We start from the raw sequence: 17,682 nt of genomic DNA on the forward strand, positions 1-17,682 counted from the left end.
GGCTCGTATTTTGGATGGTGTTAATATTTTGATTAGGGAGTGACTCCTTCTGATGGTGGATGGATCTCAGAACGTAATTGTGTTGGAAGCTGCTATTACCACTCCAGGGTGTTTGTCTCTTGGCTTTTCTCTGATATTCCATATCGTCTACCACTTCTTTGTGATGAGAAGCCTTTTTCATCTTTACTTTTTTATGTGAGATATTAAGCTTCCACTGTTTCTGTAAGGTGGAAAATTAATTATGTTCAGCTGTATAAGGAAAAAAAAAGCTTTAACCAAATAAAGCGGAGTAAATTCCGAGATATTTGATGGTGTTCCCTGGCATAATTAATATATGTGTTGCTGCATACGACACCATGCACGTGCATATGCAAGCGGTGCTCTGTGTGTGGTCAGCATGCTCAGGACCACAGGTCAGCAGGATAGGTCAGAGGGAAGCGCCAAGCTGCAAAACCCCTTCGAGTTAACCAATCAGAGGAAAGACTCTGAGTGAGAAGCCAATGGAAGATTGAGTTGGTGGCCTTTGATAGAGGGGCAACCATTTACACTCAACAGCAGTGCTGGAGGGTGGGGGGTGCACAATGCAGGTTTTGGAAGATGGAGGTTGAGGGTATAGATGCAGAAGTAAATGCTAAATTAAAGATGTAAAAAGGTGAAATTAGAAAATATTACAAAATTGCAGAATGTTTGTATTTGAGTTCCAAGCTGGTGGATCATAGCGAACATACACACACTGATTCCAAGGAACAGGGTGACATTTTGAAACTTAATTACTATTAGTTGGTTTTTACTGAAGGTCAGAGCAGGTATGTGGTCATTTTATTTCACTCACTATCCAAGTTACTCCAAGTACGCACTGTCGTAAAATTTACCTGTATGTCACTTGTACTTAGGATTGCTGATTTCAAATGTATTTATTTGTATTGCATTTATGATATGTATGCCTTCTCTTTGTTTTTAGATCATGTTTTAAGTGTACGAGCATTTGATATTGTTCCAGAAATATTCAGTGAAGCAAATTCCTCAAGGCAGCAACATTAGTAACAGTGAGTTTATTCAACGTGTGTCGGAGAGCAGTCGACGCCTGCTTGTCTTCTCTGATTTGAATGAAGACCAGATGAATACTTATAGCCATTATGCCTGAACAGACTGTGTCACAGATAGGTTGTGACACTCTATGATGTAAGGTAGCATTTAATCTAAAGAGAACACGATATGCAGATCACTGTGTCAGGGAGATATCTTGTCCGTACAGTGAGTGGAAATTGTTATTCTGCGACAGTATAGATTGAACACCCACATCTGAGATGTAACAACAGACATCGCTTACAGTGTGTTGTTTTACCTTACACGTACAACAAACCTTACATTTAGTGACGTAAATATTTGAAGTATGACACGTTTTTTTGTCGTTTTGCCATTTTCATACATAGTCCCACATAATAGGCTGAAAAAGAAATTGGACAGTTGACTTACAAGAAGCTCTGTGACCAGGTGAGACCTGTACCTTTGTTTTTCCATGATAAATTAAGCAGATAATAATTTACATTTTCTATCTGTTTACTGGAGCTGTCAGCTCCAGGTCCAAAGAGCTATTGATGCAAGTGAAGAAGGCCATCATTAGGCTGAAAAGTTAAACCTATCGGGGAGATAGGAAATCTTTAGGAGAGGCGAAATTAAAAGTCTGATGCGCTTTTAAAAAGAAGCGCTGCACTGACCAGCTCAGCAAACCAATCCCCCCCCAAAAAACACCTAAAGACAACTGAAGCCACCATTATTCAAACTCACAAGGCTGTAACCATTATTTTTACGTTAACAATTGGTTTGAGGAACACTTGTAATGAGAGCAGTTTCATTCTTAGTGACAAACTAGCCCTTATCATCTCTTTACCATCTTTCAGCTCATTGTTTTGGTTTGCACAAACAACACAAATGTACAATATGGGAATTTTGTTATTGTTGATGTCTGTAACGTAACTTCAAAAGCAAGACCATTCTCACCTTTGTTGGTTGCTTTTACAACTTATGATTTTAGGGGTAAATCAGATTTTGAAGGTGGTTTACTTTTTGCGAGAGTATATCACCATGGTAACTTGTGCTGCAGACCTAACCTCCTCTGGAACAGGTAATAGTCAACATTAGAGATCTGCAGCTATGAAATCACCGCATAAAGATCAAGCAGATCTATGGAAAATAGCTTTATTAGCATTCACGGATCCAGAGATAGAAGGAGGAGCTGAATTTTTTAAGAGCGTCCAAAGTCTTTGCTTTTCCCTCCTGAGCCTTAGTGATAAATATAGATTCTTAATGCACTTTTATTCCTTGATGCTTTTTCCCTGTTGGCTGTAAACTATTTTACAACAGTTGTTTTGTTCTATAAGCATTAATATACAAATTTAAAACAGGACAGTTATTTGTACTTGTGGTTCTTACACTAAATTTTTGAATGTGAAAAAAAAAATCCTAAAACTGTCTTACTTACATTAAAAATGTTAAAGGAATTTAACAGAATATTGAAATCAAGTTTTCTCCCACGTCTTCCATTATAAAACTGTGATATCAATAATTCTCGTACCTCACACAGTCTGTATTTTTTCCGGCTTTTCTTCCCAGCTTCAAATAGGCTAGACTTTATTAATGTGGGAGGTGTTTTCCAGTCTTACTGACAAAAGTGCTTAAAGTGCTCACACATTCATACAGGGCTTTTAATACTAAACTACTGTTCAGCACTTTTCCTCTCACACACACACTCTCATACTAGCACACATTGTCTGTGGCAGTCGGTTTTATATGTGTTTATTCTCTAAATAACTCTAATATCATTGCATTATCTTTCTTTGTAAGATCAGTTGCTCTTCTGTCAGTAGACCTGCCCACATTTGCAATGCCTTTCATGTGAACACACTCGTAGCTAGATTTGGAAGTCCTGGTTGAGTCGGATTGCCTTGCTTTGGTACAGGGCCCAGCTCTGAGCACAACACAGGTTCAAAATACAACACAAATGAGCAAAACTGTTGTTTCGAAATGTTGTGTGACTTTTTTCAAGAGTTGCTTCATGCCAGATGTCTGAAGAGGCAGATGTTTGCCAAAATGTTCACGCCAGTTTGATCCCATGCTGCTGCTTTCTGGCCATGTAGGATATGGTGCCCCAGAAAATTCTGTGTTAAAACAAGAAAAAGGGAAGGAGACACAAAAGCATATACCTCTACATGACAAAGACACAGCAAAATGGTTCTGAATATGGTGACAGAAACATGACAAGCTTTAAAATATAAGAATTAACCATTTGTTTTGCTTGCCAATCGCTGACCAGTAGCCAAAAGTGAAGTGAAATGACAGTGGCTGGAAGGAGGGGTAAACGTGTTGTCCACATGAACTAATCCACCATCAAAATCAGGCTGAAAGGCATATCTGACAGGCCTCTAAACAAGAACACATGTATCAGTGATTCAAACCCATAACAAAACGCCAATGACTGAAAAAGACAAGGATTTAGAAAGATAGAAGAAGACAAGAATGACACACTTCAGTAAAGAAAGGAAACAAATGCAGAGTGGGAGATGTGTCCACGGATGCCTGAGCTGCTCAGGAGTTTAGCATTTGAAAAGCATAGAAAGGATGGCAGCTGTTTGGCCCCCTAATCAAGTTACAGTAGACCTGGATATCCTCCCAAACACTCTGACGTAAAGCTGATGAAAATTTTTGACACTGTCACATAGATAACAAAGAAGAGGAAAATGTGTCCACCTTCATTTGCCCATACACCTACACGACTCAGACCTTCCTAATGAAAGCCTGAATCTGCTGTGAACTTTGAATTCATTCGGCCTCATGAATTCAAGACGCAGGATGATGACATAATTATGAAAGCCTTTTGCATGCAAATCACATTGTGTCTGCTCTGATTGTGGTGCTTCATGCATTTTTGTGGGGTGTCTTATTTTTCCTTTGTGTGTGTGTGTGTGTGTGTGTGTGTGTGTGTGTGTGTGTATGTGTGTTTTATGCAGGTATGAAGCAGCACAATGACCAAGGTACTCAGTATCGTTCAGCCATTTACACATCCAACCCCACTCAGCAGGAGATTGCGCTGAAGAGTAAAGTGGCCTTCCAGCAGGTATGATACCCCCTCACACACATCAGGAGGTTTTATTATTATATTTACTCAAGTATGGGATTGCATATAACCAAACTATAAGCCAAGTAAAGCAGTAGCCACGGAGCGACTCTTGAAAAATGTGAAGAAAGTCTCACACACCTTTCCAGTTAAAAGACTAATGTAATGCATGTATATAAATATGACTGAGTCATCATATATAGGTTTTATCAGTATATAGGAACCTTTTTGAGTGTTGCAGCAGTCTAAGTGGTAGTTTGGAGCTTTCTTTATTATTTGAATGGCAATTAAAAGTCAGTGTCTGGAGTAGCGACCTCTTATGCAGTTTAGTCAAGCCAAAACCATCTTTTTGGGTGATATGCATCTAAACCGAAAGAGAGGAAGGGGGTCAAAAGGCCATCTTAACTGATTTCTAAAGCTCTCCCTTTCAGTGGCGCACGCGTGCTTCTTTTGTTCTTTCTATTGTTCTGCCCATCAGCCTGCCGATCCGTCCGTTGTTCCCGGCATCACCCTCTTCGCTCCACTAAATGGTATTCATGGATGAGCTGGCAGGGGGCAGAGGGGAGCAAATTATGATCGTTAGGGTTACTTGGGGCTCCCGGGGTCAGCAGCCAGGCGCTGTGGGCCTGTTTTGTTGCCGTGGCAACAACCTCCCAACCTTGGCCTTGGACTTGGGTCAGAGGTTAGAGAGGAGTGGCAGCTGGGACCATAAAGGTGGGGGAGGAAGAACATGAAAAGTACGAGAGAGCCAGTTAGATCAGAGAGTCATCGCTGACAGGTTATCAACTGACGATGACCCTGCCCTTTGGCTGTCAACTGACCACGACCTCATCACACCCACACGCACACAAGCACACATACCACCAAGATACACCCTTGAAGTATTTTTTAAAAAGCTAAAGAGCATGGGGCAAATGGATGAAGCCTGTAACAGTCAACAAAGAAACAGGGAGAGAAATGCACAGATGGCACACATGCATTACCATCTGCATAGTAAGAGACAGGAGGAAATTACATGTGTATGTTTTGAGTTTAAAAGTTCATCTTTGAACTTAGAAACGGCATTCGACCAAACAATCTTACCTGTGATCTGTTTGGCAGCTCTTTGGAGTTCATCCGGTTCACTGTAGGGCCTCAAATGCAAGTGAAAGTGAAAACTTTTAGGAGACCCGGAATAATCAGTAGTTGCGAAGTGCTTACATTGAATTTTCTTGTTACCTGGGACCAATAGCAAGTAGTTTCAATGACCCATTTTCACCTGGAATTTGAGCGTGCGGCACCCTCAACCTCTGGATTCTTGCAGTTGCAAGGACTGCACAGTTCATCTGGTGGAAGACAACCTGTCTCTTTTCAACCTTAACTGGCAAGAGTCAGTCTCGAACAGATTGGAGAAAGGCCTGCAACTAATTGCTATTAAATTTATAAAGGCAGACAGATTGGCATCTGCTCCATCAAATAATGAAACACACAAACCTGAGTGACTAAGGTTTGTGGCAGGCAATTAACTGTAAATTATGCTTTTTACACCAAAAGCATTATTTTGTGGCTGATATGTGTGTGTGATAATTGCCTCTAGGAGTGTTTATTTATTTGGAAAGACGGGGGGAGATGTTATCAGAATGAGTGTGTAATTGGCATGACTGGATGGCTCAAAGCTGTGAGCGCAGTGCTAAAACTTTGGCTTTGTCCTGTCGCTCTTTATTCGGTCCCCGCTCTGAGTGTTTAGAGCCGAGCCACATATTCCTGCTCCACAGTAATACTGGGATTTTATTGAAGCAGAGCAGAACTGAACTGAACTTAATGGAGCGATGGAGGGAGGGGAGGAGGAGTATCCTTGTATGCAAGGCACATACAAGGATACATCTTGCTTTCCTTTTTACAGTGAGCAGAGCCGGTTCCAGTGTTTCAGACATTTCTACACAGACGTCAGGACATAATTCAATCATCTCTCCATGGCTTTTTTTTCAGGGTTCTGTTGCCTTTATCCCATTTATCAATGCTCCCCGTCTATCCCAAACTCAAATATATGTCAAAGGTAGCGTCATGATGGTGTAAAATCTTTATATAATCAAACAAAAACATCAAGAATGAGATTTCCATACCAGATCGGGTGGGCCCGAGTTAAAAATGACCTCCTCCGGTGCTGTTTGCCAACAAGGTGCTGGTGGAAACTGATCTATTGTTGGCTAAAGACAAAGAAAGTAGAGATATGGAAGTTGTGTTCGGACTCAGTGAGAGAGAAGGATGATCTGTACATGAGAGTAAGAAGCAGGTGAAAGAGAGGTGGAGGCATGCTCTGGAGACAAGAGGAGTGAAAGTCTGTAGAAACAAGGCACAATACATGCGTGTGAGTGAGAGGGAGACAGGTGTGACAGTGAAGCTGCAGGTAGTGAAGGTATATTAGTTTGAATACCTGGGATCAACCATCCAGAGCAAAGGAAAGGGCACAAGAGAGGTGAAGAAGAGGATGTAGGCAGCGTGAAGTGGGAGGAGATGAGTGTCAGGGTAACTTGTCACAGAAGGACAGCAGCATGAGTGAAAGGAAAGGATGTTTTGTTTGGAGATGGTGGAACTAAGAAAAAGACCAGAGGAGGAGCTGAAGACAGCAGAGATTTTTTTGGGACTGACCAGACAAGATTAAAAATGAGTCCATCAGAGCCTAGCTGAGGTTGACCAGTTTGGAGAGAAAGTTAGAGAGATTGTTTGGACATGTGCAGAGGAGGGATAGTGGATATATTGGGCATGTTAAATACGGAAGCTGCCAGAGAGGAGGAAAGGGATAGTGTGAGATGGAGGCAACCACTAAAGGGAGAACCTGAAAGAAGAAAACCCAGACCAATGCACGCATTTGGTACAGTAACAATATCCTCATTAACACGTGGATCTTATATAGCGCTTTACACAACATGGCTCAATCACCCATTCACGCTCCTTCATACAGGGACTCTTTTCTATGCGTCTTTCCAATACAAAACTAAACATCTGATATGGACGGCAACAAACATCCACAGATTTGTGATTTAATCACAGTTAATCTCTGTTTTATAGCAAAAACATTGCATGTAAGTGCCAACTTGACCCAATTCAAAGGAAAAATCAACAGCACGCCGACTGCCTCTTATTGCCGTTTTGTCCCTGTTTTATTGCGATCTTGACACACCAAAGTTGCTTTGAAGATGGCAACTGACTGAGTAGTCTCAGATCTGGTCCCCGTCTTTGATGTGATCATTTCAAACATTGATGGTACACAGTCATAATAACTTCGGTCACATACGACTAAGACTTTAGATGAACGAAATCAGGCAGATATAAAAGGTTGCTTTGGCGTTTTTCTCTCCTAAAGTTCATTGTTAAATTTCTCTTTATCTTTTTTTATTAGCGAGGATAGCAGCCATGCTAAATCTTTGCGTTATTGTCCAGCTGTTGTGTTTCCTTGTCATTACTCAACACAAAACATTAGTTTTAAATGGTAACTTGCTACTTAAGAGGACGTGTTATGTCTGTATATTTGAAACTTTTCACATGTCATTACATTATTCATTCATTCATTTGTTACCAACTATGAGCAGGGAAATTATATCATCTATTTATTGCCCCTCCACTTTGAAATAATTCAGCCATCCTGAATCTCCTGTAGAACTTTCAGTCATTTTAAACATTATTTTGTACACCGAAAAGGCATAACATTATGATCACGTGCCTAATATTGTGTTGTTGCCTAAACAGCCCTGACCTGTCGAAGCGTGGACTAAACTAGACCCTTGAAGGTAGAAGGTGTGCTATTTTATCTTGCAGATCCTTTTAAGTCCTGTAAGATGCGAGATGTTGGGTTTGTTTGTCCAGCACATCCCACAAATGCTTGATCAGTTGAGATCTGGGGAATTTGGAAGTCAAGTCAACGCCTCAAACTTGTTGTTGTTCTCCTCAAACCATTCCTGAACCAATTTTGCTTTGTGGCAGGGTACATTATCCTCTCCATTAAGGGTGTACATGGTGTACAACAATGCTTAGATAGGTGGTACGTGTCAAAGTTTCCCAGAAGAAAATTGCCCAAAGCATCACACTGCCTTCACCGGCTTGCCTTCTTCCCCTAGTGCATCCTGGTGTTTCCCAGATGAGTGACGCGCACTTACCCCATCATCTATGTGATACCCCAGACCAGGCTACCTTCTTCCATAGCTTCTATTGATCCATTGGTCTAGCCATCCCTGGTCCAACTCAAATCCTTATTTTTCCTGCTTCTAAAACAACGTTGAGGACAAAATGTTCACTTGCTCCCTAATGTATCCCACACAGTAACAGGCCCCATGACCACCTGTCAGTGGTCAAAATGTTATGCCTGATCGATGTATGATCCTCAGCAGGTCAGCAGATTAGGGTCAGCTTTTCCAGGCAGCTCTAGACTAGAGAAGTTTTGTACATTGTACTCATTCAAAGAATATCAATATCACCCTTAAATATGTCATTGCATGATTTGAATATAGAGGCACTTGATTAAAGTTACAATATCAAAATGTTATTGTAATATTATTTAATGATTTTCTATTATGAATTTTTTTAAGACAAGATGAGATGTTTTTCTTTTTTTTTTAATAAATAGCCAGAAAAATTAAATGTAATTATTTACAAGTAGATGAATGTTAAACAAACAAACTGAGTTTGTATCACAGCACAGAAAAGGCTGTTATAGTGAGCATTATATCATCACCTGCCTGAGAAGGGCTGAGAATAAATAATCAGGTCCATAGAAGACCCTTCAAAACACACACACTCACATTTGCAAACTTCTAGAATAGAAACGGTATTCACTCAATCTCCCCGACTCTCTGCAACGCTGCTGACTCCACCAATCTGTCAGCCACTTCAGTGGCACCCCAGTTCCATCTGAGGACCACTGGGACCACTGGGATACGTATCTTCCCAAAGCAGCTGACACACTCTGAACCAAAATGGCAGCTTCCTGCCCTGAAATGGTTGCCTCGCCACATTGATGCTGAGTCTCAAGAACGTCTGGCTTGAAAACAGCATCTCTACGGAGGAAGAGCTTGCTGTGTGTGTGCGCTTGTGAGGTTGTATGTGAGTGTGTGTTTTATCCTGAAAGCCCAATGCTGTCTGGGAGAGCATCAGGAGAAGTGAATGCATGTTCAAGAAGAGTGACAAGAGAGAGTGGGTGGAGGCGATCTAAGACAACCAGAGATAAGGCATCACAAAATCCCTATTCCACCCCACTGCCAGCACATGACTCACCCACACTCGCGTGTACATTCAGACGCACACAGACATACATTTGGCACATACAGGCACAGCCCAATGAATAATTAACCCATACGAAGAGTCTCTTCTGCAGGGCTTTCAGTTTCTTAACTTCAGCATTGAGAGAGGGGGGGGGGGTGCATGGAGGCTTGGGAGAGTGAGGCAGAAAAGCTTGTTTAAGCGCGAGAGCAGAGAGGGAGGGGGGAGGGGTGGGTGAGGGAGGGAGAGGAGGGGAGGTGAGGAGAAGGGGGTTCTCTATAATGAAATTTGAAATTTGCAGAACATCAAAGGCTTCTGTAGCCAAGCTGCTGTGGCAGCAGAGCAGAGAGGAGGAGTGCATCACTTTCTCTCCCTCTGTCTCCCCCCATCCCTCTTTTTTTCCCCCATCTCTTTTTCTTTCTATCCCTCCCTCTCTGCTAAAATGTGTCTCCCTTGAGCTGGGGTGAGGGGCGTGGGGGTGAGTGGAGGGTGAGAGAGAAGGGATGGGAAGAGTTGATTAGGAGAGTCGGGGGGTGGGGGTGGCTTAGAGATGGGTTAGGGGAGAGAAAAATGGATGAACGGGGGGTTCTATATATATATACACGTGTGTGTGTGTGTGCATGTATGAACAATAGGTTTTATCAAGCCAGCTTGAATACTGCGTGCGTGTGTATGCGCACATGCATGTGTGCAGGGCCTTGGAGGGGTGAGTGTGCCCTCTGATAAAGCATCCTAACTTAATGAGCTTGAAATGGGTGGAGGGGTGGAGGGTGTAGGGGTGGTGCGCAGGGGTTCGGATGATGGCTGGAAAAAAAAAAAGGAGGAGATCATTTGAGGCTAGAAGTCTTGAGGAGAAGCCCGAGGGCTGTTAAAACAGGGCACAACATCAGCAGGTTTCAGAATCACGCTTCTCGTCGCACAAGCTCACGTTCCACATTTTGGAAAGTCGTCAGAAAGTGAGATTTACCCTTCCAGTGATTCCCCGGCTCTGGCGTTCTCAACCCAGTCTGTGCTGCACATTTTTTAAAAAAAATTTGTTTAAATTTAGCCGCGCGCCGAACTGATCAATATTAAAACAGCATTATCGGCTTAGATGAATTAATAAGTAGAAACATTTTAGTGGAATATTGTTCGCAGGCAACTTCTTTTTTTTAAGTCGCCGCCTGCGAGTGAGATGTTGCAGATCGCCTTGCAGCTGCGATGTTCAAAGGCGATCGCTTTTCACGGGAACGTCGAGCTGATCTTCTGCATTTGGGGTCTTCTGATAGCGAGCTACTTGTTGTCTGCCCTGGGAAAAAGGAAAAAAATGCAGGAGCGTGCACCACCTTGCTCCGAGACTGAAGAGCGTGCATCCTCTCTCTCCCGCTCGAAATGTAGGAGTGTTTTTTTCTGCTCACAAAATGTAGGAAGCCCTCACTTAAGAAGCCCAGCTAAAATGGATGCCTGACCCATGATGACAGAGGGAAAGAGAGATGAGCAGAGCAGGCAAAAAAAAGAAAAAGAAAAATCACAGTTGCACACATACAGATGCAGCGATGTGCATGATGAGTTTTACACTCATTGCATTTCACAAAACCTCACATGAACAATACAATATCCTTTTTTTCTGTTATTGTGTATGACCACACTCTGGTCACTGATCTTCACTCCATTTCTTCAAAAGTCGCTCTTTTGCTCCATTTTTTTCTCTTTTTGTATTTCCCTTGGAGTCCTTCCATCACTCCCACTCTGCCTCTCTCCCCGAGGTCACTGAGGGCAAGCATGGTGCCGTGGACTGGAGCATGAATATCACGTCGGGCTTTTTCGTGTATTTGCAGGCAGAGCCGCAGCCCGGCATTTCGCCACAGAGCAGGTTTGCCGTCCGTAGTACTCAGAGTGTATTTACATTTTTAAGATGTTGAAGAGCTTTTTGTGCTCCAGAGTTCAGGTTTGCAGCTGCAGTCAGTGCTGTGCTGGCTTTTAGATCTGAGCGAAAGGAGATGGATATCGGGTAGGAACGCGCAAATCTTATTTTGTCTTTGCGCATACATGCGAACAACTGCTTTGCTCGAGTATTAACATTTTATGCTTCTTTATATTTCTACTTCTTTTGCCTTTTAGCCGTTACTTTCTATTTGAAGACAAGTTACATTCAGTACATTTAAACACCATAAAACATTAATTCAGTATTATAGAATATATACTACCCAACGCTTCGTAAAAGAGTCAAAACTCGCCTAATTACGCAACTTTAAAGTCTGCTTGCACAGTAAGTCATCAACACAGACAGGCAAAGCACGATGAATAATTAACCCATACGAAGAGTGTTTTCTGCAGGGCTGCAATTTTGCTTAAGGTCTCAGTACTTTTTCATCCACAGTTAAACTATCAGATTTACATTGTAATATTTACTGAAATTTATGGCAACACTGTACTTAATTATGATAATGGCAATAAAGCTAATTGGAATTAGCGACCAAGACGGAGGCGAGAGCTCAAAAGAAAAATGGAGAGACCCAAATAGCAGCAGTGACATACCGGTGAAAGTATAGCGGACTAAGGCATGATTACATAAATCACCGAATTGAGGTCATATCCCTCTTTCAAATGTCTTCACCATGAGTCACTGAGTGTCACAAACTCTATGTCAGTGCCTGTCTCTTCCCCACCACTCTGCAGCCGTAGGCCTTCCGAGGGAAGACGACACAGAGAGACAAGGCAGTGGGGTAAGGAAGAGAGAGAGGGAGAGAGTACATTTTTCCTCCTCCACCTCAACCCTCTCTCGGGGTGTCACGTCCTATTTGTGTCCCGGGGCCGCCTCTCTAGCGATGGCGATGGTGCGAGGGGCTCTCTCGCTTGGATGGCGAACAGGGAGGACTTGGTAGCACGAAGCAAAGTCCTCTGTGCTCACATGGGAGAAAGAGCGAGAGAATCGGCAATGGAGGGAGATGCAGAGAGAGAGAGAGAAACAGACATGCACCCATTCAGCCATGTCTTTGACATGGGAGTCTTTCCGACAGGCGTGAAGAAAGGAAGGGCTGACTGAGCTGAGTGAGCTCAGCCCTGGACACACACACAAACATGTTTTTGTCACTTAAGAGGACATTGCATTGACTTGCGTTCATTAGCTTCAGATTTAATCCAGCGTTAACTGCGAGCCACGACTAGCCGCAATGCTAACTATGATCTTTGCTAAATAAAAACATATTAACCCTAAAAGGATTCGCTTTTTGGGGATCGGGTCCCCACGATGTGGATTTGTGACAAGATATCTAACTCCACAAATTGACTAATAGCACACACACCTTTTCCATCAGCCGTCTCACACTCATATACATATTTGCACATGCAAACACGCTTCTTCCTGTCTCTCGGTAACCATCATTTGAACGTCATCAACTTTTTCCTATCTAGAATTTTCTCCCCCTCATCTTTACATCCTTTCCTACCCTCCATATTCTTCCTTCCATGCCTTTGCTGCTGCTGCCGCTGCTGCAGTGAGAGAGAGAGAAAGCAAAGCCACATAAGGTTATACACAGTGGCATGACGCCATGCATTTTGATTTATAGATCTAAAATGGCCGCCGTGTTGTGACTGCTGTACAAGGCTGGATGGAGAGCGAGGGAGTGGTGTGGGGGTGTCAGGGTGGAGGTGTATGTATACTCAGAATAGCAGACCTTTCCTTGGACGTGGCGCTCCCTTCACACGGAGCATCCTCTGCCCCGGAGGGTTCTCTGCTACTGTGGTTTGGTGGTGATGGCTGATTAATTAGGCCATGATGTACAAAGCTCTTTGCTTGTGCCGGCTGGCTAACCACAGTGCTGGTGGATACAAGCAGGAAAATTGGTTCTTCTTTAGCAGACTGCTCACAGTTTGCCTTTTTAAAAGGTAAATACGTCTGTGCTCGTGAGGCTCGGGCTCTGTGTTAAGGACTGCATTGCGTTGTAGTTTGGATTGTGGACACTGGGTCCTTCCTGCAGGGAGATTAGAGCCCTCACATTGTAGCGGCAACCACTGAGGAGTTAGAGGTCAGCTGCTGCCTCAGCCTCTCTGTGGGGTGCAGAGCTTTGATTTACTGACTCCACTGCATCACCTCCAGCAAACCCGAGCACACACGGTTAGTACCACACTGCCTCCATGTGGGCAACATCACACACTACCCTGCTGCTTTTCACTGACATTAGTCTCAGTTAGAAATGATATTTTTTCTGATATTGTCTCCCTCTCTCATCACACAATTACTGATGACCAAAGGTATGAGGTTAGCTTTGTTGAACTCTCACAGCTAAATAGCTCTAGGCAGTGAAAAACAGCATACCGCTGCTTCATTGTGAGTTTTTATTGTTTCTCTTTTCCAACAGAATTTCCAGACTCATCAGCTCAGTTATAATTAGTAATTTAATCAAAGAAATTGTAACAGTTTTGATGATGGACTGACTGATTTAACAAGCAAAATCTGGTCATGTGGGTTTTTTACTAAGTATACTCACTGTCTACTTCATTGGATGGAGCTATTCAAGTGTTTGTTAATACAAATATCTAATCAGCCAATCACATGACAGCAACTGTATGTATTTAGGCATATAGACATGGTCAAGATGATGTGCTGAAGATAAAACTGAATATCAGAATGGGGAAGAAAGGTGGTTTAAGCTGCACAGGCATCCCTTGGGTTTAGCAGCAGTTCTCTGAATAACAATGCCTTGTTGATGCCAGAGGTCAAAGGAGAATGGCCAGATTTCTTCGAGCTGACAGGAGGGCAACAGTAACACTATAACAACTTGACACAACCAAGGTATGCAGACCACTTCTGTCAGCTTAGAACAGTAACGTGAGGCTACAATTCACAAAATCTGACAACATAGAAAATTGGAAAATGCTGCCTGGTCTGATGAGTCTCGATTTCTGCGGAGACATCAAAATTTGCCATAAATTCCTGAAAACACAAATCCATACCGCTGGTGGAGGTTTAATGGTGTTTCGTGGCACACTTTAGGTCCCTTAGGACCATTTGTACATGGTTGCTAACCATGTACATCCGTTTATGACTGCAGTCAATATGGAGCAAAATCCCTGATTATGTTTCCATTGGCGTGAAGAATTAAGGAAAAAGGGATCCAGCCTAGTGCTGGCAATATGTACCCTATCCCTAACCCTAAAGTGACCAGCGAGTGTATAAAAATGTCAACTTAACAGTAACTAATCAATTTTCAGCAAACAAAATATGGATTAATTAACCCCAACCCTGTTTACCGGCGGTGCTGGTTAATAAAAATGAAGCAGAAGAGCTCTCATAAAACCAAAGTGATGAGCCAAAACCTGCTCAGAAGGACTGTAAAGTTTAGGGCTAGATCTTTGAGGTTTGTACAATCACAACCTTCTACACAATACTCTTATCGGATATAAACAACATACTTAATGACTGTGGTTACATGCAGAAGGTAAGAACATGCTCATCCTTCTTGAGCACAATCAGCTCTTGTTTTGTTGTACTTTCTGAGCCCATCTGACGCCCCCACAAAGCAAAGCACCTCAGTGCTGCAAACTGCTCTCTCTGAGGTGTAGCAATCTGTTGTACACACAAGCTACTTGTTGCCCACAGACAGTCCCAGTGCAGCTCAGACTTGTTGTTTGTCAGCTCTCAGGAGCACTGATCTAGAGAGGCCTGAGTGCTTGTATTATTAGATAGAGAAAACCACTCAGCACAGCAGGTAAACCTTTGATATATCTGTCAGAGGTGTTTTTCAAGGCGTTATGAGTGTCTATGTGAACGAACGTGCTGCTTTAGTGGGTTTGAAGCCTTCTCTCAAGGTGTTTAGAAAAGGCTAAGTGTGAAAATGTCTTAAAGAGGCCTCAAAGAGAGCGGATACTCTTTGATGCTTTGTCCCACAGAGAGAGCCACAGAAGCACGCTGCACTACAAAACAAAAGATGTTCCTTTCTTCTGTCACTCAATCACCCTGCTTTCTAGTTGAGGAGCAGAATCTCTTTACTGTATGAGGGAGATGTATTGGAAGTTCACATGCAATACACTACAGAATTTGAAAAAAAAAAAAAAAAACATTTAAGAGGTGTGTTCATTTGAGGAAGCTAAGGGAGTTGGAGAAAGCAATACTGAATATATTTCATGAGTGTGGTAATGAAAGCAGTGTGGAGAATACAAACCCACGACGTAATGACAACGACTAACCTCAGTCAATGGCATCACTGTACTGAGCACCAGCTGAATAACAAACAGTGTACACTATGAACAGGTGCTTTTTTTTTTTCTTTTCTTTTTTTTCTCAGTTTGCATTCAGTTTTAACTAAAGTGGTGAATATTTGTGTTTTGTCTCTAGGAGCTGGAGAAAAAAGGATATGGTCCCATTACAACTGAGATTCTGGTTGGGCAGCAGTTTTACTACGCTGAGGACTATCACCAGCAGTACCTGAAGAAGGTACCTAAAGGCTACTGTGGCCTCAAAGGCACCGGGATTTCCTGTCCCATCGGCGCCAGAAAGGATGAACTGTGAGCCACGTGTGGTGAGAGGGAAAATACTCAGCTCGCAGAATATGCTTATAGGCACTAATTTCATTGTTCGCAGTCCATGCATCTAATTTATTTTCTTTTTCTTATAAATGGACTGTATCTACAATGCATCTGTCTTTATTTGTAAGATAATAACACATTAGTCAACATCATTACTGAGCCTCATATCTGTTATAAGCTTCAGTAATTCCTGGCTGCCTGCCAGCTATGGAGAATACAAACATGTGTAAAACATTTTTGAGAGATTTTCTAAATAAAACAAAAAAAAAAAAAAAAACTTGAAAAATCTGGACAGCAATGACATAAAATAAATGTTTAAAAGCTGCATAAAAATTAATTTGAAACATGATTGAATTTTGTATTGCAGTGCTCTTTTTGACTGCAGTAACTAACAGCTTCCAGAGGGTGGCGAGATTTCACAAAAGAAATCCATACGTTATGTATAATATACATATAATGTGGGATGATATCGCAAAGGAAGGGTGTATAAACATTGTCTTGGTAAACTGGAAGATGAAACGGTTTTCTAACCTGATCCATGTAATCCGTCTCACCTCCAACACTGCCACAGCACTGTGACAAAGCTCAGTTTCTTATACTTCTTAGCAGGCAAAGACACCAATACCAGCTTGATTTTAATGCTGTTTTTCTTTAGTTTTTAACTTTTCTAAACACTGCGTTTTATTTTCTTATTGCTTATTGTCTTTCTTATTATTACACTGGAAATAAAAATGTTTCTCCTCCTACCTTATGTTTAGTGTGCAGGTGTTTGTGTATATATGTGTCAGTATGTGTTAATTTATGCATATGTCTGCCCACAAAGCTCCGTATATATATACACACAGATATCTATATTCATAAAATAAAGAAAAACCACTGCGTAAAGTACTTTGTCCCCTTTTCAGCCCCATTTGAGAAGGGACGTACCACCGGGGGGACAAATGGGTGACTCACTGTGATAAACAGATGCACATTCAAAGGCCATTCATTCTGAATCACACAATGACACACTTGAATACCCGTGCATTCAATATGATACACGGTTTGCTTAAACTTTCACTCTACGCTACGTAGCCCATAATTAGGAATGAAAGGCTCATTATTTGACATACTTAAAAGAATTGAATTTCCGATTCTGCCTTGTGTGCAGAATTTCTTGTGTGTTTTTTATAATTAAACACATCAACATGAAAGTCTGTTTAAAAATGAAAATCACACACATGGTTACACTCCAAAATACAGAGATGATATCTAGAAAAAGCTTTCTGGTCGACCGCAGTAGTGTGATTCACCCCGCTCTTGTTCTTCCCCCTCCCTCTCTGCTATCTCTCTCTGTCTGTGTGTATGTGTCACATCCTGACACCTGTGTGTAGGTGTGGACCAGGGCACAGGTGCAGGTGCAACCTCTGTGGGCCTATTTTAGTATTGGGACAGATATTTTTGCATGTGTCTGCATGCAGCAGCTCTGTATGTGTGTGCGTGTGTGTCGAGGCATGTGAAGCTGTGGCTTGCTTGATCGAACCGCGCTGAGTGGTGTGTGGTTGGGCCAGCTTGCTGTTTTCCAGTGCCTGCTTATATTTTTGCATTCTGCTTTGCGTCTCAAGTGTGTGAGAGGAGATAACCTTTTAATGAAGCGATCTTCATTTCCCCCGTCTTTGACGAAGAGGGTGGCATTAAAGCCTTAATTGCGCTGTGACATCAGGTTTTCCACCATCTGTGATGATTTCTGACTGAAACAAGAGATGCCTTAGTGAGCCACAGTATGATTCTCCCACAAAGCAGAGACGCCGTTATCGCTAACTCAGGTTATGAGTTGATAATACGTAGGG

General features: G+C 42.3%; 1 protein-coding gene across 1 annotated transcript in view; it reads left to right on the top strand.

Moving 5' to 3' along the window:
* msrab (methionine sulfoxide reductase Ab) overlaps positions 1-16,604 on the top strand; it is a 39,562-nt gene extending 22,958 nt beyond the window's left edge. Inside the window, exons 5-6 of the mRNA XM_084913881.1 lie at positions 4,008-4,114; positions 15,663-16,604. Of these exons, the coding sequence (XP_084770007.1) occupies positions 4,008-4,114; positions 15,663-15,836 (281 nt within the window). The 3' untranslated portion in view covers positions 15,837-16,604. The remainder of the gene's footprint in view (positions 1-4,007; positions 4,115-15,662) is intronic.
* The last annotated feature ends 1,078 nt before the right edge of the window (positions 16,605-17,682 follow it).

The sequence above is a fragment of the Perissodus microlepis genome, chromosome 19 (assembly GCF_051167445.1).
Source record: "Perissodus microlepis isolate ML-2025 ecotype Zambia chromosome 19, ASM5116744v1, whole genome shotgun sequence".
Classification (NCBI taxonomy): Eukaryota; Metazoa; Chordata; class Actinopteri; order Cichliformes; family Cichlidae; genus Perissodus; species Perissodus microlepis.